The following is a 27,278-nucleotide window of genomic DNA, read 5'->3' on the forward strand; positions in this document are numbered from 1 at the left end:
TATTGGCTGTAAAACTAAAATATACAATTTATATAGCGCAATTAGCATTTTTAAACTTACTGTGAAATAGTAATTGTTATTAACCTGACGTTTCTAAGCAATGTTCACATACCTGCAAATAAATTCGAAGAATAATTAGTTGGTTACGAATCAATTGGTTTCTTGATGAACAGGTTGTGGGATAAGCACATATTGAATAATTCATAAAGCCAAGTACCAGATAAATGCCCTTTTTGAATAACATGGCGGCGATAGCATCGGATAATTATAAATATGTGTATAAAGAATTTATTCTCTCCACCTTATAAGGATGTTGATGGTATATACATTCGCACTCACTCATTTGTAGAAGTTAACAGGTAGACGCCGCACAAAAAACAAATAGATAGAAAAAGCGCAGCGTTGTGCCGCATTAATAATTTTATTTCGTACAATCTATCTTCATTTTTTCATACACTCGTTACCCAAGGAAACAACAAAAAACCCGCACAAACAAAATCTTTTTTTATTTTCAGCGTCGCGAGTTGCGAGTTGCGCGCTGCGATCGACGAAAGCCAAGAGAAGCGATGACTGGCGCCGGATCCGAGCCAAGCTGAGCCAGCCCAGTAGAGCACAGTTGAGCCCAGTTGAGCCAAGCCACCCGGCTTGGTGGATTGAGCTTGCGAGCGCCCGATCCGCCGCTTGGTCAGCTCAGTCGAGAAACGGAGCTTGCAAGCGACACTTGTGGCAAGCGGAGACGTTCAGCCGATCCGATACAGTCGAGCGTGAAAGACCGTCGAAAGAAAAACGGAAAAAGCCAAAAAGCCACTCGTCGAATCGGCGAAAAGCAAAGAAAAAATTGCAACACCAAAGCGCGCGTGCGCAACCCGATCAGTTAGAAGATAGGCGAAAAATCCCTCGATTTATACGGTACGGTTAAACAAACCAAAAAAAAACATTTCTACATACCAAAAAGAAATACTTAAGCAGAATTTGTGTGTGAAAAGGAACACAATTTTAAGCTACTACAATGTGAAGTAAAAGATTCAAGCATTTTTAATAATAAGTGAAGCCTTTTTATCGTCCAAATAACGATTTCGGATGAGAAAAACCACTCACACAAACACATGGGCAAAGAAAAACGAAAGACTTAAGATACAAACTTGAGCGGGCTGCCTCGAAGCATGACCACATGTGAATTTTATCCGGGTGTATGTGAATTTCGTTGTGTGTACATAAGAAGATCTACGGCCAGGCCACGAGCCAAAAATATTGTGTTGAAAAACTGCGACAGCTAACATTATCAATATATTTCCGGCGTTCTGTTTGCCTTTTCCAAATAAAGGTTTAGCAATAAAATAAATATCAAGTGTTTAAAAAGCTTACTCAAAGCTGAACTGAGCTACGCTGAGTCGAGCGGCGGTTGGTTAAGCAATGCAAAATATTGCAACAGTACCCCATCCATTTATTTATCTCTTCGGTGTGTTTGGGACCCAATGATTTCTGCTTATTTTTCGGTTTCAAGGGGGAGTTAGAGCGCCACAAAGAAATTGATGCTAGCAGGTGAAGCAATTTAACATAGGGATTATGAAAAAAGGTACAACAGGGGAAAATGCACATAACTTGGGGACAATAATTTCCTCTGAGATGGAGTAAGATTGAATGACAAAACAGAAAACGATTTCGACTAAAGCGTACTGTGACACACAAATCTTTGATGACGAACTGAAAACACAACGACTAGGACAAATCGCTTAATGAATAGCATAATGACATAAACTCACTTGTGCATTCAATGGGAAAAAATAAACAAACAAAAGCAATGCTTGGACAAGATGCATCATCCTAATCATTTATGAATTTTAAAGAGATTGAAATGAGATAGTAAATGAAAAAGTGGCATTCAGAAACCTAATACTTTTCAAGAAGTCAGTTAATTTATCTTGAACATTAAATCACAATTAGATTTTCTCTAAGAATAATGATTGGATTTTCTTACTTGAAGTCAGGAAGTTGTATGTCTTAATAATAATGAGCATACATAATTAGAATCAATCGGATACGCAAACCGTTACATCAGTGGAAAGGTAAATGATATAAACACAGGCGCGCAATCCGAGGCAGACAGCTGTTGTGGATATGTATGTTGCTGTTTCTGCCGCTGCCGTTGCAGTTTGACCGAAATGATTGTTGTGGCATTATATAAGAAGTGGCCATGCCACAAAAACGATGAAAGAGAAAGAAGAAAATGGTGAAAAAGACTGCAAATGAGAAGGAAGCAGTTGCCAGGAGTTTCAGCAGACAGCTGGCCAGGCCAGCAGGCTGGAGAGTGGTTTGTCGCAGTTGCAACGTGTTGCACGAACTAAATACCCACTAACACTGGAATAAGCCATCCGAGGGGCTGGCTCACCGTTGATATGGTTGGCCTGCTAAATAAGCCGTTAAACCGCATCAAGGTAACAGCAAACTTGTTGGCCATTTAGCAACGTGTTTGGCAATAATTACTTACACCTACTCTATTGGCCATGCTCGTGCTCGTGGCTGTGTTCTGAGGGGCTGAGAAAGCAATTTGGGGGTCCGTCCCTATTTTTCTAAGCGGCTCATGGCCGTGGCAGTTCAATTGCAAACATTGCGAAACATTGGCAAATAAAATGCGACTGCAGCTGATGGCAAGACGGCAGCCACACCAACAACACCACCAACAGCAAAACATCAATAAATATAGCCACCAATTTTGGGAGCCGCTCGCAATTGAGTTACAACGTCAGCAGCGGCGGTCCGTTAACCAGTTGGCAACCTTGATGCTCACTTCTTGGTTTTTTTTTTCGTTTTGTTAATTATTTCGGGTTTTTTTTTATTTGTATTATGGCAGGTGTCGGTCTTGGATATCGATTGTTGTACCGAAATGTATTCATTTAGTGCATATTGTTAAGGCGGCAATATCGATTTGTTGAGCACATTAAACCCTAGTAATCCCTATGTTTCCACTGTAAAAAGTTATGTGGAAAGGCTACAAATTACTATACATGTTCATTAAATTCAAATGTGCATTGTCAACTGTGTCACACTGGTTTAATGGTTTTTTATTTTACTTAACCTGAGCCGCATTTGTTCATGCTTCCCACTTCGACTCGAAAGATGCGCATAAAAACCATAAAACTTAAACGACATTAAGCTGAAATAGTCGTCCTTTGCATCACGATTTGCAATGTTAAGCAAACAGCAAAGTTGAAAACAAGCCATAAAGTTATGACCACGACTGTGTGTTACTAACCTTACTCAATTTATTTTTTGGGTAAATGCTTACTCTTTTGTAGGTTATGCTTTCGAACGCTTTATGGGCGGGTTTTGTTTAGTTTTTTTCTCCACTTTATTGTTGATTTTGTTGTTGATTATGTATATATCATGGCGAGATAAATAAATGAGTAAGAGAGATAAATAGTTACAAATGCAATCAAGTAAATAGTTTATTTTTGGCTTGAGACTAAAACATGAGTTGGCAATCTAAGTGGGTCAAAGTCTGATTAGCGAGGTCACATGCATATACGAGTATAATGATTTTGTTTCTGTTTCTAGGAATTTCCTGTCGCATATCAAACGGGAGAAACGATCATAACGACTCAATGCAAATGTTACAAATAAAATATAACCAAAAGCGTTAGAGTTAGAGCGTTAGATAATTAAAGTAGATTTACTTTAGTTATAGTATACAATAGTGTTTTACACATCTTACAGGTCTAATGGGTCGGAAAACAAATAACTTCAATTCGACACATTCAGTCGTTTTGTACTTTTCCCTTGAGCAAACGATATCTGCGACTACTTAGGTGTCATGATCCACTTGCGATTCATTTCACATTTAAAAGGTTTTGTCTCGACATGCAACAGTCAGCTCTTCCCATTTACAAGTCAGATTTTGTGCCCCTTAAACCTCTCATGACATATTTTCTTTTCAACTTAAATCCAGTTCGCAAAGTGTTTATTTATTCTAAATGCATTTGTACTGACGTTGGGTAGACCTTAGGTATATAGATACTTCTCTACAGTATATAATTGTTATTCAAGACGATTCTGCATCTTTTCATCAGAAGTTCCGTGTTGCTCAACAAGTTTGTCATATACTCGCAATGGTATGGGTGTAAAATACTGCATTTTAATTTAGCTGACACGATATTCTTATACCCTTGGAGTAAGATACTTGGTCTATGGATATTTTAATATTCTAATTTTTGTAATATGACTGCTGGTATATAATTAGCTGTCTTATAAATTCTAGGCCCGACGGTTTAAAGCTCATAAAAGTTTATTGTTACTAAGATTATTTAACGTGTTAATTTTGACGCATGCTGGTTATCGAAACTTGATGTGCATTTTCAAGCAAGAGGCCAATGAACCTTTTCTTGGTTAAGTTAGTTAGAACTTACACATTTCGGTTTCGTGTTCATTCAACCGCAAAGATGGCTAATTAGCGAGTACTTAGAGCTCGAATAGCAGCCCGAAAATAAGTTTGGACCTCCCAAGTGATTTGAGTGCCTCGACACGTGCATGCCATAAAGCCTGGCAAATCAATAAAATACATAACCAAATCAAGAAAATGCGAATTATTGACGCAAGTGATTTATGATGTTCCGAGTGAAGGAGCCAGAAATAAAAGAAGAGGGTAGCATTGTAGCTATAGATGCTAGGAATGTCTCAAATAAAAATAGTATATATGAATTCCATTCCGCCCACAAGCATGAAAAACATTGAATTATTTATATTAATTATTCCACAGAATAAAACATAATGGCGGCTGTTGAGGTGCGGAATGGCTATAAGTACTATGGCTCCAAATCGAATCCCAAGATTGTGCTTAACCAGCTAAATATGAACGTGATGCGTGGTTCTATGTAAGTGTCATTTAAGTTTTTTTGGTAAACCGAACTAAGAACTATGCTCAATCTCTTATACGATCAGATACGGATTGCTGGGTGCCTCCGGCTGCGGCAAGACAACCCTGCTCTCCTGCATTGTTGGCCAGAGGCGCCTCAACGGAGGCGAGGTCGCCGTGCTGGGCGTCAAGCCAGGAGAGCCGGGCAGCGGCGTGCCAGGATCACGGGTGGGATTCATGCCCCAGGAGATCGCCCTGGTCGAGGAGATGACCGTCAAGGAGACCATCTTCTACTTTGGCCGCATCTACGGACTGACTGACGAACGCATCCGGGAGAAGTTCAAGCTGCTGAAGGAGCTGCTCCAACTACCGCCGGCTAGGCAGATGATCAAGCAGTGCAGTGGTGGACAGCAGCGACGCCTGTCTTTTGCCTGCGCCATGATCCACGATCCGGAGCTCCTCATTCTGGATGAGCCTACTGTGGGATTGGACCCCATGCTGCGTGAAAAGTGTGTGCAAGAAAGTGTTTGGCCTGCCCGCAGAATAACCTAATTTGTATCACACCTTTCAGGATCTGGGATTTTCTCGTGGAGACGACGAGGAATAGCAAATTGGCTGTGATTATAACCACCCATTACATAGAGGAAGCCAAACAGGCAAACTGCGTAAGTGGAAATAAAAACAGTGATTAATACGGAGCTTAATATATACCCTAATTACCCATTCAGATTGGTCTTATGCGCAATGGTGTGCTATTGGCCGAGGATACGCCTACCAACATTATGATCAAGTTCGGAACTCAGTCGATCGAGGACGCCTTCCTCATTCTGAGCCAGCGGCAGGGCAACGAAGACGAGTTGGCCCAAATCATGGATCACAACAAGAACCAGGCTTTGCCGGCAGCTGTGCTGCCACCTGAGGTAATAGACACACACGAGCCCAACTCGCCGGAAAAACAGCCCATCCCATTCGAGGAGCCCCTAAACGAGAACCGCAAAAAGATTTTCTTTACCACCAAGGGCAGGGTAAAGGCCCTGATGACCAAGAACTTTGTACAACTCTTTAGACAGCCCTCGTAAGTTCCAACCAACATCCAAAGATGTCGTCACGATTAATGACCAATTATTTTAGGGGAATTATTTTCATGCTACTGTTTCCCATCATACAACTGACGTGTTTTTATCTGGCCATTGGAAAGACGCCCACGAACCTTGAAATAGGAGTCTATTCCGGCGAAGTGGAGAACTATGGGGAGTGCTTCGACGAAAACCTGGTCACTGTCTACAAGGACAACGACAACGAGAGCTGTCTCTTCAACAAGCTATCCTGCAGATACATCCGTGAGTTGGGCGACGACGTGGCCACCCGGAAATACTACGCCAGTGAAGCAGATGCATTGAGTGATGCAAAGCGGGCCACAACCGTTGGCTATTTGCACTTTGCCCACAACTTCAGCGATTCGATTCTCTCGGTGATGGAGGACGGCATCCACACCAATGACGGTGCCGTCGACCACGCCGAGCTTAGTATCCACATCGACATGACGGGTAAGACAGTGTCCGTGCAAAGTCTTTTAAATCTATAAAGTGGTTCTGCAGATCAACAAGTGGCGTACTTCATGCAGCGAAAACTACGTGACAAGTTCAGCACATTCATGAGGAGTGTTGTGAAGGACTGCAATGTATCCACGGCCATTGTAGATCTGCCCGTCCAGTTCCAGGAACCAATCTTTGGCAGCACAGACATCGAGTTCCAGCAGTACTGTGCCCCAGGAGTGGTAATGACGTGAGTAGAGCATCCACACAATGGACATCCACACAATTACCTCTGCTCACGTGTTTATGTTTTTTATTTTATGAGCTGACGAAATTCACCGCAATCCATTAATTGGTTCTTCGTTGGTAGTAAATCAGATCTTTGCTTGAATCAACATTACCCTATACCCCTATACCCTAACTGCTAACTTGTACCACCACCTCTTCGCAGCACTGTTTGGGATTTCCATTTATTAATTCCTTTAATTGTATCATAGCATGGTGTTCTTCTTGGCCACTTTGATGACGGCTGCAGTGTTCATTTCTGAGCGCATGGATGGCATCTGGGACCGAACTCTTTTGGCAGGTGTCTCGGCCAACGAAATGCTGTGGGCCCATCTTCTAACCCAGCTCATCATCATGGCCCTGCAGTCGTTCGAGGTTATTATGTATATTGGCTTAGTGTTCGATACTTACAACAATGGGGATACCACAACGCTCATTGGGTTGTTAACGCTGACCGCATTCTGTGGCATGTTGTTCGGTAAGCTGAGACACAAGAAATGTGCCAAAGGTGCAGTTTAAGAACTATGCTGTAATCCACTAGGTCTCTTCATATCCGTCTTTTGCAAATCGCATACAGAGGCAAACTTTGTGGCTACTGGCGCATTCTACCCCATGATTATACTGTGTGGTAAGTGTCCTCCAGCCAGTTTTCCCACATTCATATTTAATGAAACCTAATTTGGAATACCTGCAGGACTTCTGTGGCCCTTGGAGAGCATGCCGCAGTTCCTGCAGGACCTAGTGATGGTGCTACCCTTCACCATACCCTCCATCTCCGCTCGAAATGTGATCGAGAAGGGCTGGAGCATCACCCACGAGAAGGTCTACAATGGTTTCCTGGTCATGGCCGGCTGGACGATCATCTTCTTCGTGCTCTGCCTGATTGGTATCAGACGCAAGGCGTAATTTTTGACCTAACTTTGGGCTAATCTTTAATATTCGGGGGCCTTTCATTTAGTTGTAAGGTTTTAGCATTTTTTGTTAGGTGATCTATGTATGTGCATATCGTTTTAATTTAATAACTATCGGAAGCATATCACTCGCATGTTGTAGACTCTCATCACACAAGGAAACACATTCATACCAACGAATCGTAACATATTTTTAGTCAACGTTTTATACTGCACTAAAAATATCATAAGGTCTTAAGGGTGTCTCACAAATAATATTTATAATACACAGGACAACAAATCGTACTCATTGACAAGCACAAATTTCGTATTTAATTATTCGATCAACTCACACAATTTACAACAAGTCATACATTTTTATTCACATCGAATGTGTGTGAACTTTGTATATTTAAATGTGAAATTATGTAAATCGAAATTTCAAATCAACCAAAAATATAAACCTAAATTAAATGATCGTAAAAGTGATTGATTTCGGGGTAAAAAGGTCATTTTGTAAAAAGTTATTAAAAGGTTAGTATAACTTAAGGCATCGCATTTAAATCAGCGATTAACATCCGTTTAAGGCAGTCAACAAAAGTTTAAAGTTTGTTCTTGTGTGAAATTCAAAGCTGCATAAAACTAAAGTCCATTCCTCCTACACACGAATATGCATATATAAAATTGTATGTTTGCTTTTATATATAATATTGCTCCATGTGTGTGGGCCAAGGGCAAGGACACACTCACGACGACGATGTCGAGGACGTGCCAAAGTTGCTGACACACTTCGGCCTGGAAAGTGCTAGACAGAATGTCTGCCCGGCCGGATGACTGCCCCGGACCTCCCCGACTTTCTCGGTGTCTGCCAGCAGACATTTTTATTACAAAACTTTATCTTTGCCAAATACGAAAAGGAAGAGTAGGAAAAATACATATAAAAAGCCATCGTTCTGCCATTCTTCCTGCCAAGTCCCCGGTGTCCTTGTGAGCGTCTGTTTTTGTGGGTGTGTAAAGTGATGGGTGGCATAAATCTAGTTTGGTATTCTATATAACTTGCATTAAATATGCAAGATAGGAGTCATTGCATAAGTTTGAGTGCTAACTTGTTGCGTTTTAGGGAATGTGCATGCGACTGCCAGATGAGATATGCAATGGTAATTCTAATGATTAGGCTTTAAAATTTGAGCAAGCATTCATTAATAAATGGGTTTCCCTCTGTTTTATATTATACTATGTTCTTACAAATAATTAGGTAAAACACATGTCTCCACAGTTCCCAACTTACATCAAGAACATACACATAGTTGACACTGAAATAATATTCTATCATTTTTGCAAGAGCTTTACGTCTTTTCAAAAGTCATTTCAGTGTAAGTCCTCATAAATTGGGGTCAATAATTCATCTGTACTCGCAGATAAACTGAATCTTTGTATACATTTAAATTATTACCATTCCGCATTCTGCACACAAAATGCCAAGTAAACTTTCTGGTCAATCCTTCTGTCTGGCGCACACAGACAAAGACTTTCCTGGGGATGCCCCACAAGCAACAACAACAACAACAACAATAACAACAAGGAGGAATTAAAACAACGTTTTTGATAACAAACAAAGTTGCATGAGTAGGTCAAGGTGCCTGAAAGTAGGCAACTGAAAAGTTTTCTCGAGCGTTGACTGCGCACAAACAATTTGGGCTAGCCATAGTTTAAACTTTGAACAAGAACACAACCACACCCGGACAATATCAACAAACTGAAAAAACCTCCTCACTCCCAAAATATTAACACATTCTCCAGACTAGTGAAAAAGCTGTAACAACTTTTGACCCATTTCATGTATATACAAAAAACATGTTTGGCCTTAAATTTACTTTGAAAGGGCGGCGAACTGAAAAGTTAGTAAAATACTCTCGTAATTTGACCTTCAACCGAGTGAAGCCAACTCAGGACACAAACTCACACAGGGACAGCAAACAACCAAAATCTGGGGGAAATGAGTAAATATTTAAACGTTTGAAACAAAAGGAATTTTAGACTCAGGAGCTTGGAGTTCAGTCTGCAGAATGTTTCTGGTTTGCTAAAGGTCGTGTATGTTGTTAAATTCACATCTGAAATATAGACCAATTGCTTATTGTACACTTTAAATGCAAATGAAACTAAAATTGCAAGGATCAAGATTTATAATTCCGTAGATCGGACTATCTTCCTTTATAAGAGTCAATCGAACAGTAATTAGAAATAAAGAAAGTTATATTATATATATAAGTTCCACCCAAAAAAGGAATGATGTCGCCCAATGACTTCTGCAAACATAAACAATGTCTATAAAGGCGCAACACAACTTTTATCCATAGGATGTGGGGCCATATTTTTCGAAATTAAAAGCATCTGGCCATCAAAATGAAAGATGACACAATTGAGCTTCGAGGGCGAAACGGTTTGTTGGGCCACACAGTTGGAAAGGAGCCCAAAACAATGCCGACTTTTGCATTTCATTGACCCTTTAAATGGCTAAGAAACACACAGATGGCACCGCCAGCACACTCCTCTGCATGTCAGTCGAAGTTCTTTCTCTCGGCAAAATGGAGAAAAATTTGATTTGGGGAGTTTATTCAATTTGCTGCATGTGGGCCCGCCTGGAGGGGGCACATCACATAGATAGCCACACTCACTCGCACACTGGCATTTAAGTGCACGCCGCTCAACTGATGTCTGACGGACAACCAGAGTTATGGCCAGTGGGTGGCTGGAATCGGGTGGGTGATTCTGGGTGATTCAGATGGGTTGCGGGGTGGCCTGGGCTGGTATGGAGCGCTCTGAACTTTGCCAATATAATACAATCAACGTTGTGCTTCGATTCGATGCGCATTCAATGCGTTTGCCGCTGTTGAGGCAGTTGAGGTGGCTACCAGTCCAGCTACCGATGCGTAGGCCCACCCAACCTCACGTGCACCTGCCCCCAATCCTTATCCACATCCAGATTCACATCCCCACACAAGCCCACACCCACACACTCATACCCACACACATGTCACTCCCGCTTCTCATGTGCAGAGGATGCCTTTTGTACATAGGCTCGTTTCATTCACTCGCCCGAGCAGTGTGTTCGATTTTTACCTCGTTCTCGCTCGCTCCCTATGTAGTTTATGTACTCCTGTGCTCCGAGTTCCTTGTCCTGCACTCCGTCGCACGCAGCGGAGCAAGGGGGAAGCAGCTGGGGGATCCTGACCACACATGCGTTTGGCCTTTTGCCTGGCACACATAGCAACAGCAGCAGCAGCAGCAACTACGTCAGGTTGCTGCAGCAGCAGTGGCAACAGCAACAGCAACAGAAATGTCGCGCTGTGTTTCAATCGTTTTATATGGCGCAACTGCCGATTGGATTGGTACAGTGGTCACTCTTAACCGAATGTAGTACAAATAATTTGAATTAATATTTATTAATCAGTAGTATTTTCTGAAGCTTCTTTATTTGATTATAATCCTACACCATTTTTTCTGAATAAAATACCAATAATCATGAATAATAATTTAATAAGCATAGATGACTTTTTTCAATGGTGAGTAAGTTCCGTACAATAGTAGAGCCACACTGAAAACTCTGGGGAGTAATTCAGTTAGAGTGGTATTTTTGTTTGGACTGATAGGATAGTTGTTTCCTGGCTCACTGTGCACAAAGGCAGTGCTCGAGAAGCGTCAGCCAATGCAGCGACCGGGAAAACAACAACGGCGGCGGCTGAAATACATGCGTGGGGAAAAGGCGCGAGTGCAGGGGGCGGGGAGGCTCTGTTTTTCGGGGGGAGTTGGGAAATTTTGTGGGTGAGAAAGGGTGGCAGGGTGTTGCGAATGGAAACGTGGACGGCGAAGCTGGTGAAAATGGCGGCAGCGACAGCGACAGCGACGCAGCCTATTTCGGTGGCCAGAAATATAAAAAAGGGGCGTGGACGGGGAGAGGTTGGGGCGGCCGGGGGTTCGTGGCAGCTGAGGGACAATGTGCAATTCACCAGAGAGCAAGAGCGAGAGAAAGAGAGAGAGCGAATGGGTGGAAGTGGGCGTGCAGGCACAGACCGAAATGCAGTCGGAAAACGAGGACCTGCACACAACTGCACTGGGGACTATGTACGATCCGGATGTCGTGTATGTATTGCCATTGACCAGGACATTCCCCCTCTCGCTCTCCGGGCCCATCTCTTTCTGGCCTGCTTGCTTGTTTACCAATTTATTTTGCGCACAATACGAAACACGGAAAATGCATGAGACCACCGGCTGTCTCCCAGCCCCAATCCCACCCACAAGACCGCCGCCCACCGCCTATCGCCCACTGCCCACCATCAGCCCCCCCCAAAAAAAAAGGCCGATGCGTTGCAAACGAACGCAATGATAGCCACACAGCAGAGCAGGCCAAAAGCAACAACAGGGAGCGGGCCGAAAAAATTGCAGAAATTCCAGTTCGATTTTTGGCCATAATGCAAAAAAGCATGCTGCCCTGCTCTCTCCTCCTCCCCCTCCTCCGCACAGATGAACATATATGTATGTATCTGGCATCTCGGTTGCTCCCGCATTCAGTGTTTGTTGTTAGTTTCCGGTTGCCACTTTGTGCGGGGATTTCTGCCTTTCCCCAGTTTCCTTTCCCGGCTTTTCCTTGCTTTTTTAGACTTTCCTCGTGCTTTTTTTTCCAGCTTTCTGTTTGCCTTTATATCCTTTGCAGGCCGCGACTTCCACTTTGATAGAACGAGCGCCGTGTTTTATTTTGTTCCTCCTTCATTGTTGCCCCTGACTTTTGCCAAAAAAAAGAAGGAGAAAAATAGAAGGAGGTTTGGCGTGTAGTACCACGCTCGTAGTGAGTTTTTGTGCCCCATGTCCTTCGTAGTAGTTAGTACGCGTGGTCCAAAGTCAGTCATCAGCACATACGCATTTCGCTAGTCCACGTAGAAAAAGTCGCTATGGAAATGGAAAGAAATGGAACGAACGACGTAGAAAGGAATGGCAACGAAAAATTGAAGGAAAATGGGGCACAAAGGATTCGAACGTCCTGAACAAAAACCGAATGGAAGAACCGAATGGCATCCTAAGAGAGGGACACATTTTTCGTTGGCAAATATTCCCTATTTTAGGCCATTTGATACTATGAAGCTTCTGTAACTTGAGATTACTTGAGAATTATGAGAAATGTATGTTTTCTAGATATTTCCATCGAAGCAACCCGCTTCATTTTAGTTTAAAACTCGCACCCCATTCTAGATCCGAAATATCTCAAATATAAAAACCTGCCATGCAATGAGTGCCCCACTACTTGCTTTCGTTATCCTTGGGCTGTTCAATGCAGCATCCTCGTTCGTTAGCTGGACTGAAGCGTTTCACGAGCAGCAGGCGACGTATCTGCGTCCTGGTGAGCCCCACATCCACGATGCACAGACGCTGCTCAACATGCTGTACGTGCACAATCAGATCCAGGTCTACTGTCAGCCCCCAATGGAGTTGACCATGTGGAACGTATTCCAGAGCAACCGCCTGCGCTTGCAGATAGCCGCTGACGGAGATTATAGTCAGTATAAGGGAGCCACCGTGCGGGAAGTCCATCAGGCGGTTCGCCAGCTGGACGAGTGCCACGAGGGGAAGCCACTGGGGCATTCAACAGAGGAGCCAAGGATCGTTACGATGGCCACACATGACCACGCCTGCTATGGCATCTATACAGTCGAACCGTTTGTCCTTACGCTGGAAGTGATCAGTTGCGACCTGGAGCGGGTAACACAGTTCACCTTTGGCCTCGTTTTGTGGCTAAGCTGTCCGCTCCTGGCGGATTCGCTGCTCGCCTTCTACTGCTCAGCTGCGTCCTTGGGCGCCCACCTGGCGGGTGTGTTGGCGGTCGCAGCCGCCCTAATGTCATCGGACCGCGAGCGGCACCTGCGCCTTGGAACGCTTAAGGTGAACTTCAAGCTGGTGCTCAAGGAGCGACCTACTGCGACAACCTTGGCGCTGATCGGAGGCGCTTGGCTGCTCAAGTCCGCCTGCCAGCGCTTCAGTTTCCTCTGGCGGCGCACTCTGTTCCGCCGTCTGCATCACCGCCTGCTGAGGGCCACCTCATACTGGCTGATCTTCACTGCATCCGATCACAGGGGCTTTGGGTGGACCTGCCTAATGCTGCTGATCCCCTGGCCGGAACTTTTGTCGCTGATAAGCTGGCTGAATACCCAATGCGCTCGATACCAAAGGTGCTGCTTGAAACCAACGGAGCAGTGGGAAATCGTGAGTCAGGAAGCCCCTTATCAAGGGTCACATTGGCGGATTGGGCGATCCGGACACGATAATCTTTTATCCGAAAGCCAAGGGAGTTTCAATCCCATTAGCATGCGATTTTATCACGAGCAGCGACAGGATGAGCAAAATGAGCATAATGATAATGCCTTAGTCTGTGAATCCTGCCCTAATTGTCATGGACGACCCTCCACGTGGAGCTGTTTTAACAGATGTCTTCAGATGAGCTCGACTAGAAATCCACCCAGCCCAGAACCCCATTTGACCACCTTATATCGCAATCTTCACTATTCAAACTCTGAAAGCAGCTCCGCGTTCCAGTGATAAAGTAGAAAGTCCAAGCCAGCAAAAGGAATCGGAGAAGGATTGGATCCACTGCAATCGAATCGATGCTAAAGGAGGCAAACGAGAATTTTCTATTTGCCAAGATAAGTTGCCTTATGAAAGAGGTTGTCAATGGGTGGCAGACAAAGTTTCTCAAAAGCGAGGAAATGTGTAGGCAAACTCTGCCTTATTACGTGCAAAAAAGGTCATGAATGAACATCACTAATTAACTAAGGAATGAAATATTACCTAGAAAAAGCTGTTAAATGGGCATCACAAAAAACCAAGGACTGAATTTACAACTTTGATTTGATTTTATGCTTAATGTTGTTAAATTTCGTTTGTGTACGAGTAAAAGTTTTGGTTTTCATAAACAAGTGAATCCATTTTAGAAGGATTCTTTAAAGTCTAATCATCTAGTATAGGAATCTGTAATAATAGTGGTGAATGGCCGCTGAACCTAAGTTCCATACTCCTGAGCAGACGCCCATGGAGCTGCATCCGTGCTGCTTTTAACTTAATTGTCCTGATTAGCATGCCTCCGTGCCTGTTATCCTCGTTGAAATTTTTGTGCTTTTGACATTCGTTGGCGCTTGGAGTTACGAAATAAGAGACTCGCTGTGGGGCGAGGGGGTTCGGGTGGTGGGTACTGCGTATCGAGTGTGGGGGCACAAATGTGCCTATTACCTCCTCCCCAGCAGTTTACCATTAGCCACACGAGCGGAGGAGCAGGCTACTAATACTGATGCTGATGCAGCTGCAGCACTGGAACAACAACAAAGTTCGGTCAAACGTCAGAAATGTTCGTGCGCTTTGGCTATTGAACGCAGTCCAAAGCGCAGTGCAAAACGCATTGAATCCACCCACTGCCCACTGCCTACTGCCCACCACCCAGTACCACCAACAACACTCCATGCAGGGACCAAGGACCTACTCCTCTGCCCGGGCATCGGCAAATGCAAATGCAAATGGGTAAAAAGCGCTTTGACGACCATGTGGATGGAGGCGGTTGGGCTGGTCCTGGATGCAGTGATGAGTGGGCGGTGGCTGGTGGTGCAGGGTGGACAGTTGGACGGGGCAGGCGCAAAACGCATTTCAAATCGAAAAGTGGTACTTCACTCATTTGGCGCGGGGAAACGGCGGCAGGTGACTAACCAGAGGATTCGTTTCTTCGCATAGATACAAATACAGGGTATCGAGAATAAGTTTGATGGTTTATGTTTTCTTAATTGCACAAAAGCTTAAAAGTAGTGTAATGGATTTCGATAAAGATCATCTATTTAAAATTATTGATAATTGATAATAATTGATAATCGTTTTAAGTTTCTGAATCTTTAGCTGAAATAAAAGGGTGTCAGCTAGTTGCAACCCCAATTTAATGTTCCTGGCTTCATTTGGTCCGCCTGGCTGAAGGAAAAATTGACTAAATGCGCCGTTTTAGGTGCATTACGTTCGAAGGCGACCTGTACGGGCGGGACCGTCTGTCGATATCGAAGCACGACCAACCATTTCTAATTGCCATATTTGCCATAACTCTGGAAGCTCGACAGTTTTCTATATATGTATATTTTGTATATTTTTCGAAACTTTCCGGTTTTGGTGGTTGATTTGGGCTAGGGAAAGTGCAACTAGGGGTGAAGTGGGGGTTGTGCTGGGTTTTTGGGTGGTTTAAGACTGACTTGGGTTGGGTGGTGAGGCGCGAATCGACTCGGGATGTTAGCTAAAAAGTGCATTTTGAGCTGCGGTGTCCCGTTTTGGGATTATGGGGGTTGTGCACGATGGCGTCAAAAGGTCAGTAGCAGGGTGGAATATCATTGTTTTGGAAACCTGAAATAGTTTTTTTTTGATTTGTAGCAAGGAAATAATTCAGCACATGTTTTCCGTGTACAATATATGAATTTATATGAATTTTTTATAGTAGTTTAGATAATACGAAACTGGTTAAAAACAAACATTATCAAATATTATTTTGTAATCGAGGATAATACTGATATACCACACAAACTAACGTTAAGTAGTCGATTCGATTATCATAAACAGCTACACATTTTAGGATTCAAGGAAAGAACATACCATATATTCGAAAAAATAAGTATTCCATATTATATGTATACAGCGCTTTTGAATAGACCGTAGAGTAACAAAAAAAAAAGTATCTGTATCTGGAGTATTTAGGATGATTCAACAAATTGCAGCGACTAGAAAATTATAAAAACTTAATTCCTAAAAATATCCTAGTAATAATGAATGGACATAACATTTCAAGAATTTCATTAAAAAATTATTAAAAATGTTTAATATAGCTTTGCTTTAAAATTAAGTATATTACACACCTGCACCATTTTGATGTCCTTGTGTGAGTGTCCCGTTAATGAGTCCTAATCCAACGGATATTTGCGTGCCGGTTGCTCGGCGAACGGTAAATTAAGCAGAGGAAGCCGTTAGAGCGAGACGCCAGCAAAACAAACGAAAGCAGCTACAACAACTGAACTTAAGACGCGAGAGAGCGGCGCACGTGGTGGAATCACTTTTGTTTTAGTTGCGCTTTTATTGCACTGCTTGTCGAATTCATTGAATTTGGGGGGAATACGCACGCACGGGCTGCAACACACACACGCACTCACGACTGCATTGGCGAATAGTGTGGGCGGAGTGCAACGAAAGAGCGGGAGAAGCGAAACGAAAGACACGCGGTTTTAATTTGTTAGCAGTGATTATCGCGATAGTAGTGCTTGTGTCTTGGATTTACAATTAAATGTATTGCACTGCGCGAGCTTCAGTTGACTGCACCGCTTCGAACCGCATTTGGCTCAGTACTTGTTTGCTTTGCCGTGCGCAACACGAACCGAACGCGAACTCAGTCAGTTTATTCCTATTTCCCCGACGCGTTCTAGAGTCAGCTGCGATGGCTAGCGGTGGAGGCGGGACGATAACCACCGATACTATCGGTGTTACAAGCATCGATACACGACTGGGAGAGTCGATTACTTGCAAGGGTTGCAACTTCTGCCATTTTGGCTATTTGGCTATTATTGGTTAATTTGTCTGAATGAGAATGAAATAATACAAACGAAAAGCCGTTAAAAGATAAATGGTTTAGAATAATTTAATACAATTAAAAATACGCCTGTTTCCAACGACGAAATACCGAAAAATACTGTTGGTTTATTTACATCTCAAGTTTATAGAGCATGCAGCTCAGACCCAAACCGTGGTGAAAAACTTGGATATATCCTTTTCAATTTCGAAAATATTGAAATGTCTTCTCTTTTCTAGTGACTATATTAATCAGTATAAAAGGGAAATGAATTAGGGTTCCCTGGATTGAAACTTATTAACGACTTGTACATTTTCGCAATTATTTATTTAAAGGATGCCCGTTTGAGAGCGTTCCAGCAGATGATTCAGTGCCATCGGCTTCCAGTTGCTGAAGCTTCCATCGCTGACCATGCAGACGTGACGATCGATGTAGCAGAACAGCTTGCCCACGCGATAAATCTGTAAATCAGATCATAAATATATCAGCATATAAATCTCTTTGGTCAAAAACGAATTTTCATTTACCTGTTTTCCCATCTCACGTCGCCCTGGCAGAGGAGCGAAGATGATTCCCAAGTCGGCGCATTGCTGCGACACCAGCTCTTTGAACTCCAGCTGGGCGGGCGGATGAATCAGGTCCATCATTATGACTGGAGCCGGCGGAATTGGAGGCGGAGGCGTGGGCGTGACCGTGGGCTGCAGCAGGGCATCGCTGGCTCTGTGCATCATCTCCAGAGCTCGCCGCAGATGCTCCTTAACGCTGGGCTCACGCAGAAGCGGTTCACTCAACATGCTCTTCCAGCCGGTGTACCAACGGGAGATCTCTGCGTAGTCCGGCGACTGATTCAGCCAGACTACGAGCACCTGCATCCAGCGCGGGAAGAAGTGTCTGTCCAGTAGCTGCGCCATGTACATTGGATCGATGAGCTCGTGCCACTCCCACACCTGTTGCCACAGCTCCAGGTCCTGGTGCAGTGGGTTGATGATAAACTCGGCTAGAGTCACCTGCAGCTTGGGCACTATGTGCCGCTGCAGGAACTCCTGCATTTCCTCCTCGGGGAAGGCCTTCTGCCAGGGCGTGAGCATGGCCCTAGCAGAACGGTCTTGCGGCGACCAGGCGCGCAATGCAACGCCCAGTTTGCTGCGGATCTGAGGATAGACAGCCTCCTCCAGCTTAGTGCCCAAGATGGCGTGCCACGGCAGCACCCAACTGTCGATTGGGACGGTGTCGGTGAGAGGGTCCCAATCCTGCACTCCAGCCGCCAATCGTGGCAGAACCAGTTGCTCGAGCACCGAATCCAACACCCAACTAGGGAGCAGTGGTGCCCAAGCATCCAGCAGTGCCGCCATCGGCGGGTGCTCCTTGGGCTGCCATGCGGCGGCGCTGGCCCGAAACGACGGCATCACCCCGGCCCAGATGAGCGAGGAGTACGGATCGAAGACGTTGCGGGGCTGCTGCTCAGCGGCATCTCCTTGCTGAAGCATCCCGCGCCATTTCTTAATAAGCTGCAGCGGCTCCGTTGGATGTTCCAGTGGCTGCCACTGCACTAGTTCCTTCTTCAGGAGCGGCGCTATCACACCCGCTGCCAGATCTGCAAGCCCGAACTCTTGGAATTCGGCAGCGTAGTCCACGAGCAGCTCCCGAAAGAGTCGTTCCGCCTGAGGTAAACTCAAATCTGGGTTCTCGCTTAATCGCTCCACTCGGTCCAGGGATTCCTCCAGCGTGCGTATGTGGTTTCGTTCTAGTTGGACGATCTCTTCCAGCTTCCGGTGCTCGCTTTCCAGCGCTGCCTGCTGGCTGGAAGACTCGCGTTCCTCGTTGTCGATGGCGATGATCTCCTGCTCGCACTGGCTGACCAAGAGCTGCAGGTTGTGCGTCAGCTCGGGCATGGCAAACACGCAGACGGGAGCGGATCCCTTATCCGTCGTTTCCGCGTCGTAGAGCGTCTCCTCTGGCGTAATTTTAGCCTGTCCCAAGGCATGGTAGCCACTTAGCACTCGCTTCTCTGGGCCTGTCATATCGATCACCGGCACATTGCCCAGTTTCTTGCTCAGCTTCTCCGACAGCAAGTGGCTAGACGTGTTGCCCTTGGCAATCACCTCCTCCACGGACTTGTAGTAGTAGCGCTTACCCTGCCGCTCTACCGTATCGGCTCCACTGGCTGAGCCCTTTCGCCACTTGTTCAGCTGGTCCTTGAACTCTTTCGCCTCGCGCACGTCCTCATCCACCTTGATGCTCTTGTTCGTCTTTCCTCCGATGCTTGCGGCTGTTTCGGGTCCATAGGCGCCAATAGCGCCTCTGCCTTTGCGGACATGGGCTTGCACCGGCTGCGAAATGCCCTGCAGGTCTTTGCCCAGACCCTTGCCGGGCTCGTAGCCCATTTGGAGGAGCAGCTTAGCTCCGATGCCACGTGTATGCTGCTCCCAGGCGCCCACGTTGCGCTCGCTGGCGATGTGCGAGCGGTGCTGAAATGTGGTGCTTGCCGGTTTCCGGCCCAGCGATGGCTTCTCCTCTTCCGCGGAGCTGTTGGAGCTGCCCGGGTCGTTCTGGCCAAAGGCTGGTCGTCCGCTGTCGGCGGAGTCGTTGCTCTGCTCGTCCTGGTCCCCTTCGGCACCATCTTTTTGCGAACCTTTTTCGTCATCGGCTTTTAGCGCCTTCTTCTTCTTCTTACCCGCCTGCTGAATGCCGCCGGCCACAAAATTGACGGGCATGGTGTAGTCTTTGGGCTTACGGGCGGCGCGTCCCCTTCGTGTGGCTCCGGCCTCGCCGCCACTCTCCTCCTCGCTATCATCCGCCCAAATGCCTGTGAAAAGTTAGTTTACTAACTAATTCTGGCCGGAACTTCAATACGTACCGTAGATCTGTTGGTGCCGGCTCTGGCGCCCACGAGGCCGGTTGATGTTGAACTCATTGTCCAGATCGTGGTCTGTAATCTCAAATCGCTCGTACTCGTTGTCCGACATCCTTGCTAGACGTGGATGTATTACTTAGAGCTTAAACTGAAACTTCTATGAATGTAAACAAACGCACCATCGACAATAGGGATGGCCAATCAGTTGCAATCTTACTATCGATGATGTTATCGATAAAGCAATCGATGTAAAAGTGCAGTAAATGTATCGTAAATGGCCGCCAAATTTAAATTTGTTGATTATCAAAAATCATTATTTTACGTGCGTTAACCATATTTTTGGCTCTTTAACTTCCTTTTAAAGTGATCCGTATTTAATAGAACGCAATAAAACAACAAAATAATAACGTAACATGGTAAACTTGATAACCTGATTTCCATACACAATTATTTTTAGAACATTTTGATAGGGATTCGATTTTGCTGATAATAGTTATAAAGAGCGGATAATCGATTTGGTAACAAATGTATGTTAAAGCCGCCTAATCGTCTCTTGACCAAACTGGTAGTTGACTAACGATTGATTAGCGCTATCAAATGTTTATTGTTATTGAATTGATATGATAAGGAAAGGAAAATACGCAATCGTGATAACTAGACGGATAAGAAAATCTCTCTAACCATGATCACATCGCGGGAATTTTAGTAAATTTAGTCTCTTTCCATTATTCATTGCTGATTGACTGGTATTCGGTTCGCGAAATAAATTGTCTTAAAATCGTAACAGCAGAAATCTTTGAACGATTGGCGTTGGTTGCGTACGTTATAAAATCGTTATAAAATGTGATTATCTTTTGAAATTCCAACTTTTGTTCTTCGAAATGAAAGCGGCAACAAAAATAAACTTGTTTTAATATTATCTTGCCTATTGGATGAGCCTACATTATTACAATTTTAATATAATCTTTATATGTTCAATTAACTGGTTTAAAAAGATCTGCGCGGTTTTTCTCTGTGTATGAAACTATAAATGCGACCGCTTTTATCTGCGTACGTAAATCATGTTTAGTTTTACTGGGTAAAAGGAGGTAGTCATCTTCATTATAGGACAGCCCCATTATCAGAACATTATAAAACATCGATGAACCTCCAGGCATGCTACCACATTAATGGGATCTTATCGGATGAGTACAATACTAATTTTTGTTTATACAAAGAGACCAGTAAATTAGGCCCAACTACAAGGCAAAAGCTCAGTAGCTACCATAAAAACTTCTTTTGATATCCAAATCCAGTTAAGGGCGTAGCATTTTCCACGGATTTATTTTAATATTTCGGTTTTCGTCTACAGGTGTAGGTGGTGTTGTAAGGAGTTCCAGAATCAATGCTCATGAATTCAGCATGGTGACCCTAAGTTTCTGCAATAGAAGATACATCCGTCTGTGGCCAGTGCTCATACTTCTCAGTGTGGCACTGCTGCTGGTTTGGAGGAACTTTCAGCAGGCTCAGAAACTTGCCGCATCTTCAAACATCGGTGGGGTCAAATCGGTGTCACTCTTGCTGCCCAACGCCTCAAATCCACCAAGTTCCTCTGCAGACTTATATCTGCACAATGATCGGCAGCCCAAAGTCATGCGAGAGGACTCCCCTCGCACCAAGGAGCTGCAATCATTGCTCAAGTGCCGCAATCGATCGCTGCGTTTCCAGAGGCTTCAGCATGGAGACTTCTGGCTGCTCCAGAACCTCGTGGTTGGACGCAAGAGTCGGGATGTCGGCTGTGCCGAGGCCGTGACGTACACCACCAACGGGGATTTCACGTTCTTCGATAATCTTGAAATGGTGGTCTCACGGTGAGTGCTTTAAAAAACTTTATAGCTATGCTCTACAGTTGTGGCTAAGTTAATAGCTGTATTTAGATTTCTTTGCTTATTTTTTGCATTTATTTTTCAGCTGGCGTGCTCCTGTAAGTTTTGCCATCCACACGCCGGGCTATGATCTAAACACCACACTGGATGCCATTCGGTATGTGCGAAACTGTTTGCCGGAGAGCGATAGCATCAAGGACTGGGTCTCGTTCCACGTGTACTTCCCGAACCGGCACATGCCGGACCACGTACCATACGACGAGGCTGAGGCCCTATTTTACCCGAATATATGCACGTCGGTATCGCCGCCCTACACACGAATCCCTCCTACGGAAAGCTACAAGTCCAGGGCCAACCTCACCTACCCCATCAATGTGGGCCGCAATATAGCCAGGCAGGCGGCCAACACCCACTTCATCTTCGCCTGCGACATCGAGCTGTACCCCAGTCCGGGTTTCGTGGACCAGTTCCTTGACATGGTGGCCAGGAATCACAGTGTCCTGCCCCTGGATCCCAGGCAGCGTAGAAGGGTGTATCCACTGCCCGTTTTCGAGATCGAGACGGGTGTTCAAGTGCCGGCAGACAAGGACGAATTATTGACGCTCTATCGGAAACAGCAGGCACAAGTGTTCCACCTAAAGTTGTGCCCCACATGCCACACGATTCCGGGCCAAGAAGAGTGGCTCAATCGCACCTCCAAAGCCGATGACCAGCTGCACGTGTTCAGCAAGACGCTTCGGAAATGGAAGTTCCGCGCCTGGGAGCCCTTCTACGTAAGCGATAACACGGAGCCGCTGTTCGACGAACGCGTCACCTGGGAGGGTCAGTCGAACAAGCGCATACAGGTGAGTGACTACTGTAGTGAGGCTTACGATTCAGAGTGCAACATTTTATTGCAGAACTACGCCATGTGCCTTCTGGACTACGAATACCACGTCCTGAGTCCAGCATTTCTGGTGCACAGTCCTGGCATCAAGAAATCCAGCGGAAGAGACCCTACTCGTCTTCAATACGCAAAGGAAATGACCAAATTTATCAAGGATAAAATCGAACCCGAATATAAAGTGCTCTTCGGAGCGAACTCAGCATGTAGGACGTGACATTACCTTTGCAATGAGCAACGCCCAAAAATATGAGATGAGGTAACTAATGAATTTATGTCCCATCTAAGTTAGGATTATGCCAGAACTATGGTGGGAAAAGAGCCTATAATATGTAATAAATATGGTATTATCCGATTTTACTAAAACCAAATAGTATGTAAGTACACAACATGTAAGTTAAATAACAGTGCTGGCGATCCAATCAGAGTGAAAATATAATATATTAAGGGACTTTACTTAGAGCACTTGTGTAGTTGCATAAATAAATAATAAATATAACTTAAATTAAAAGTACAAAATAGTTGAATGGTTTCATGACATTATATATTTATCTAAATCGCAACACTTTCTTTGTGCAGATAGTCTTTTTTTATGGCATTTCGTCGCAAAACATTTGATAAAAGCTCCTGGCGCTGAAAAAAATCAGAGGACACTTCGTTCGCTTGGTTTTGTGGAACGCTGGCATCAGTTTTTCCATCCTGCCACCACTTTGTTTGTGGCACTTCCCACAGTTTTTGCCCCGCTTTGGGCATTACGTAAATAATTATTGGTTGTTGTGGGATCGGATAACTGGATGCCACTTGCTTGAGTTGCCCTCCGTTTGTTACGGGGTTCAGAGGATCTGGGCCGTAAAGTCGTTGATATCGTTGGCTCCGCACCAGAAACATTATTTGCACAAAGGCAATCAACGCCAACGTGTCGTAGGTCACCAGCACTGCAAAAAATGAGGTTATCATACACAAATGTGGCATAACAAATTTCGATTCCTACTTGCGTAAAATGTAAGGCCAATGGTCATCAAAATTAAGGTGGCCAATGGCACAATATGTCGGGCAATACGAAGCGTTATAATGACGACTACGACCACCTGGACTGTGTAAATGAGCTCGAAGATAGCCAATGGTATCACGTGGTATTTCTTGAGCTGCATTGAAAATATTAATTGTACTATTCTTATATATGAAACTATGTAAAGGCTGACCTTGTATGCGCCATAAGCCGCCAATACGCAAGTTGCAATGTGGCAAGAACTGTAGACTTGAATAAACATCATGAGCTCCTTGGAATCTGTAGGGTGATATAAAGTGATACAATTCAAAGATTTGTTTTGATAGTAAGTTACTTCTAGTTCCACGACATATAAAGAAAAACTATTTTAGAGCTCAAAGCCACAGAACTAGGTATAGTAGTGTATATTCACCACCTATAACTACTTACAATTCTCCGCCCAGGTGGCGGACTCCTTAACAATCGTGCTGGTTCTATAGTGAGTTTCCATTATGTTGATAAAGAAGGTAATGAAATTGGTGCCGTCGGCGAATATCAACCACATCAAGACAGTGTTTTTTAACTGAAAACGAAATAAGTGAAAACTGGGATCAAAAGTATAGGATAAACTCACGATGGCCGCGATGCAAGTGACCAGGACACCCAGTCGCACCGAGGCACAAAAGAAGTAGCTCTCCATGAGCACCATGTTGTCCCAGGACCAACTGGGCCACCTGTTCCAGTTGAGGCCGACATTCTGTGGCTTTCCATTCGAGATCTGTGCAGCGAATGATATATGTTGGCCATTCGAACCGAAATTTGACGCCTTGGATATGAAGTCCATTACCGCATGTATTCAGATTGGCATCTTGTACATGGTTTTGTCATTTGCTGGACGGCAATTAGTGCGCATTTGTGGTTCTTGTGTGGCTGACACACCGAGTTCTCTGTGGCACGGAGTACTCAGTTCTGATTTACGGACCAACATTACCGGTAATACCACATTCAATATGTTATTAATGGAATCCTATATGTGTTATTGCTCGGTGCGTCTCGGGGTCATTATTGTTTCTGTTCTGAATATCGTAAGTTACAATAAATCCTCTTTCTTACCCATAAAACTTACCCTTTCCGCTTCCAGATCAGAGAGTTGGCCTCTAGTATCACACTTTTTGTGTTGGGCGTCAAAATTTTCGAACCTTTGATCGATTTGCTGGAGCACGACGCGGAGTATAAAGACAAAAAGTGGGCTCGAAGGTTCATCAGTTGGTGTGAAAATGGTGGGTGTCTTGTCACCAAATATTTAATGGCATTTTAAATTATATTTTCACGCAATATTTTGTTTAATAAGATCCCGGTACCTTAACCGCAATTGCTCAAATAGTATCTTATGTCCACGTGGTGGCAGGCATCTTAAGTATTTATGGTGCTATTAAGGTAAGTTTAGGCTAGTCCTTTCAATTCATTTGCTTTGTACCAAAGAGTTTTAGTTTCTTGTTTCAATCAGCTACGGAAGTGGTTTCTACTACCCTTGGCATTCTGCGAGTTTGCCTACTTTATACACATTACGTTTCTTCATATTATTCTGATGATCATGCTCAAGAAGCAGATTAACTTGGGCTTTCTCATAATTCTCACTCTGCTGGGCTGTTTCTATATATGTAAGTATCGCTAGTTTTCTATTATAGTTGCTATAGAAACATTAATGACTCTCCACCGACTTCTCTCAGTGTTTGTGGGCTACAATGCCTGTGCCTGCGTGGCCATGTTCCAGATCATCGGCCTGGTGAAGAGTGACCGCTACCGCGAGCTCTATGGAGACGATCCCTTCCATCCGCTGGCCATGAGGAGCACTCGCCCGAAGGATGCAGCGAAGCCGCTCCACGTGCTGCGGATGCACGACATGCACGACACAAACATCGACGAGGAGAAGCGACTCAGCAAGCTGGGCCTGTGGCCACGTCGTCAGCCGCCGGTGGTTTCCGTCCTTCCCGTGCAGGCATCGTATCCACAACCTCCGCTGAAGTGGTGGCAGCAGCAGGCTCTGAGCACCGGAGATGACCACCAGCCGGATCCATCCGTCTACCGCAACTGGCAGACCAAGGAGCTACTCAACGGAGTGGGTGGCGATGTGCAGCGCAAGAGTGAGCTGAATCGACGCTACGCCGAGAACCAGATGCATCGATGGTACTGATCACTGATTCCAGGAACGGTTGACTGTTAGTTAGTTTATTCAAATTAACAAGGTATACATAAACAATTGAAACAGTTTTATGCTATGCCTAGGTATCTTTAAAGCTTCTTTGCAAATAAGCAACTCATGCTCCTATCACTGTAAGCACACAATTGGATATATTGCAACGTTCAACAGTAAAAAATAAAAAGAAATTACAGAATGTAAATTGTAAAGCTAAATTAGTAAATCACAAGCTTTAAAAAGTTTTGTAAGTTCTCTGAAAGCCAACAGCGTGAATGAAAAAATCCCTATCTGCTTATTCAATAAGTCTTCGATTCCTCTCCTCAGTAACTTGCACTTGCACTGTGCAACAATATCCTTGACAATCCAGCAGGACGAAAGTTTCCATCTCTGTGGGTGTGGGTTTGGTTGCCAGGACTTTTGGCGGGCACTTTGCATAAACGGCACTACAGATTATGCAACTGTCTGGGAGACACTTTGCATATCCTCGACCAGGAAGCGGGATGCTTCAATGGCCGGTTCGACTTACAAATGCTTTTCCCATTTTACATTCGCAACCAAGTGCACAGCGACCGGAAAAGCTGGGGGAAAAAGGAAAAGAGCAGACAAGCTGCGGGCAGACAGGGATGGGGATATTCGGTGAACCATTCTATTGTGTTGGCCAAACGACAAAAATCAAAATACTTAACAATTGGTGACGCTGGCAATGGAGCGTGAGTCGCAGTGGATAATGCTGGGAATGCGTCCAATGGCTTCCAACGATATTCTCAATTTCTCCTTTATTCTCTCGATGTTTCTTTGAGCATCTGCCAACAAAAATCCGGGCCACATGGACATGAGTTGTGCCCAGGAGACTTCTGCGATATGTGCTGACACTTTTGTTGACTGCTGCCGTTGCATTGCTGCCCTTGGGAAAGCAGCTTCTGTTCTCACCAAAATTTTTTGTGATTTAATTAAAAGTTTTTGGAAAATATTGCATCTCTGCTGAAAAGTACGGACAACTGGGCATTTGTTTGTAATATTTAATAGTGCCTAAAATTATATATTTTACCAACTCCCATGTTGAACTCATGATGTTACTCCATCGTTTGTATTATTTTGTCTTTACTGACTTGGCCTTACCTTAGAATAGTCTTAGAGCGCAATAAGCTTGACTAATCCTTTCATCAGCGTCTTTGGGGCAAACGTTTTTCTGAAGCTCCTTGGAGGACATCAACAAAGTCCTTAGGACACGACTAGGATACACGTAAGCCGATACGTGTCGCTGATTATCTGCCGTGTGCTTAGCACTGGATTAAGCTGCCAAAAAA

The 27,278-nt window shown here is 44.5% G+C and overlaps 6 protein-coding genes across 8 annotated transcripts in view; 4 read left to right on the forward strand and 2 right to left on the reverse strand.

The window, feature by feature from the left end:
• Positions 1 to 17,054, reverse strand: part of LOC6528116 (neuroguidin) — a 38,394-nt gene extending 21,340 nt beyond the window's left edge. Inside the window, exon 1 of the mRNA XM_002089147.4 lies at positions 16,478 to 17,054. Within this exon, the coding sequence (XP_002089183.2) occupies positions 16,478 to 16,486 (9 nt within the window). The 5' untranslated portion in view covers positions 16,487 to 17,054. The remainder of the gene's footprint in view (positions 1 to 16,477) is intronic.
• LOC6528118 (ABC transporter G family member 20) lies at positions 661 to 8,044 on the forward strand. Its single transcript, XM_002089149.3, has 10 exons — positions 661 to 909; positions 4,754 to 4,868; positions 4,936 to 5,358; positions 5,421 to 5,514; positions 5,578 to 5,924; positions 5,981 to 6,396; positions 6,448 to 6,634; positions 6,882 to 7,147; positions 7,211 to 7,297; positions 7,364 to 8,044. The coding sequence occupies exons 2-10, from the start codon at positions 4,765 to 4,767 to the stop codon at positions 7,573 to 7,575; spliced, it is 2,136 nt and encodes a 711-aa protein (XP_002089185.1). The 5' UTR covers positions 661 to 909; positions 4,754 to 4,764; the 3' UTR covers positions 7,576 to 8,044.
• On the forward strand, positions 12,747 to 14,526 carry LOC6528119. Its single transcript, XM_002089150.4, has one exon. It carries the CDS (start codon positions 12,840 to 12,842, stop codon positions 14,142 to 14,144), a length of 1,305 nt encoding a protein of 434 aa, XP_002089186.1. The 5' UTR covers positions 12,747 to 12,839; the 3' UTR covers positions 14,145 to 14,526.
• A 358-nt stretch (positions 17,055 to 17,412) lies between the features above and the next one.
• Positions 17,413 to 20,268, reverse strand: LOC6528120 (septin-interacting protein 1). The gene is made up of 3 exons (XM_002089151.4): positions 20,039 to 20,268; positions 17,709 to 19,987; positions 17,413 to 17,642 (listed from the first exon to the last, which is right to left on the reverse strand). The coding sequence occupies exons 1-3, from the start codon at positions 20,145 to 20,147 to the stop codon at positions 17,511 to 17,513; spliced, it is 2,520 nt and encodes an 839-aa protein (XP_002089187.1). The 5' UTR covers positions 20,148 to 20,268; the 3' UTR covers positions 17,413 to 17,510.
• A 486-nt stretch (positions 20,269 to 20,754) lies between these two features.
• LOC6528121 (beta-1,4-glucuronyltransferase 1) lies at positions 20,755 to 23,310 on the forward strand. Of its 3 annotated transcripts, XM_002089152.4 has the most exons (4): positions 20,755 to 20,853; positions 21,387 to 21,885; positions 21,986 to 22,745; positions 22,800 to 23,310. In XM_002089152.4, exons 2-4 carry the CDS (start codon positions 21,437 to 21,439, stop codon positions 22,998 to 23,000), a joined length of 1,410 nt encoding a protein of 469 aa, XP_002089188.1. In that variant the 5' UTR covers positions 20,755 to 20,853; positions 21,387 to 21,436; the 3' UTR covers positions 23,001 to 23,310. The 3 variants fall into 3 exon arrangements, with proteins under 3 accessions (XP_002089188.1, XP_039226924.1, XP_015053881.1); XM_039370990.2 differs by having other exon boundaries at positions 20,755 to 21,085; positions 21,986 to 23,310; XM_015198395.3 differs by having other exon boundaries at positions 21,986 to 23,310.
• A 109-nt stretch (positions 23,311 to 23,419) lies between these two features.
• On the forward strand, positions 23,420 to 26,163 carry LOC6528123. The gene is made up of 5 exons (XM_039370991.1): positions 23,420 to 24,856; positions 24,913 to 25,051; positions 25,123 to 25,208; positions 25,279 to 25,432; positions 25,502 to 26,163. Exons 1-5 carry the CDS (start codon positions 24,470 to 24,472, stop codon positions 25,963 to 25,965), a joined length of 1,230 nt encoding a protein of 409 aa, XP_039226925.1. The 5' UTR covers positions 23,420 to 24,469; the 3' UTR covers positions 25,966 to 26,163.
• The last annotated feature ends 1,115 nt before the right edge of the window (positions 26,164 to 27,278 follow it).

Source organism: Drosophila yakuba, chromosome 2L (assembly GCF_016746365.2).
Source record: "Drosophila yakuba strain Tai18E2 chromosome 2L, Prin_Dyak_Tai18E2_2.1, whole genome shotgun sequence".
Classification (NCBI taxonomy): Eukaryota; Metazoa; Arthropoda; class Insecta; order Diptera; family Drosophilidae; genus Drosophila; species Drosophila yakuba.

What these genes read in the sequence shown, in the direction of transcription:
- LOC6528118 (XM_002089149.3), top strand. Translation starts at nt 4,765, where the DNA reads ATGGCGGCTGTTGAGGTGCGGAATGGCTATAAGTACTATGGCTCCAAA. An exon ending in GACCCCATGCTGCGTGAAAA is followed by an intron (nt 5,359 to 5,420) that starts GTGTGTGCAAGA and finishes CACACCTTTCAG; the next exon opens with GATCTGGGATTTTCTCGTGG. An exon ending in CCCCATGATTATACTGTGTG is followed by an intron (nt 7,298 to 7,363) that starts GTAAGTGTCCTC and finishes GAATACCTGCAG; the next exon opens with GACTTCTGTGGCCCTTGGAG.
- LOC6528119 (XM_002089150.4), top strand. Translation starts at nt 12,840, where the DNA reads ATGAGTGCCCCACTACTTGCTTTCGTTATCCTTGGGCTGTTCAATGCA.
- LOC6528120 (XM_002089151.4), bottom strand. Translation starts at nt 20,147, where the DNA reads ATGTCGGACAACGAGTACGAGCGATTTGAGATTACAGACCACGATCTG. An exon ending in CCGGCACCAACAGATCTACG is followed by an intron (nt 19,988 to 20,038) that starts GTACGTATTGAA and finishes AACTTTTCACAG; the next exon opens with GCATTTGGGCGGATGATAGC. An exon ending in GACGTGAGATGGGAAAACAG is followed by an intron (nt 17,643 to 17,708) that starts GTAAATGAAAAT and finishes TCTGATTTACAG; the next exon opens with ATTTATCGCGTGGGCAAGCT.
- LOC6528121 (XM_039370990.2), top strand. Translation starts at nt 21,437, where the DNA reads ATGGTGACCCTAAGTTTCTGCAATAGAAGATACATCCGTCTGTGGCCA. An exon ending in CTTGAAATGGTGGTCTCACG is followed by an intron (nt 21,886 to 21,985) that starts GTGAGTGCTTTA and finishes TTTATTTTTCAG; the next exon opens with CTGGCGTGCTCCTGTAAGTT.
- LOC6528123 (XM_039370991.1), top strand. Translation starts at nt 24,470, where the DNA reads ATGAGCACCATGTTGTCCCAGGACCAACTGGGCCACCTGTTCCAGTTG. An exon ending in CATCAGTTGGTGTGAAAATG is followed by an intron (nt 25,052 to 25,122) that starts GTGGGTGTCTTG and finishes TTGTTTAATAAG; the next exon opens with ATCCCGGTACCTTAACCGCA. An exon ending in GTATTTATGGTGCTATTAAG is followed by an intron (nt 25,209 to 25,278) that starts GTAAGTTTAGGC and finishes TGTTTCAATCAG; the next exon opens with CTACGGAAGTGGTTTCTACT.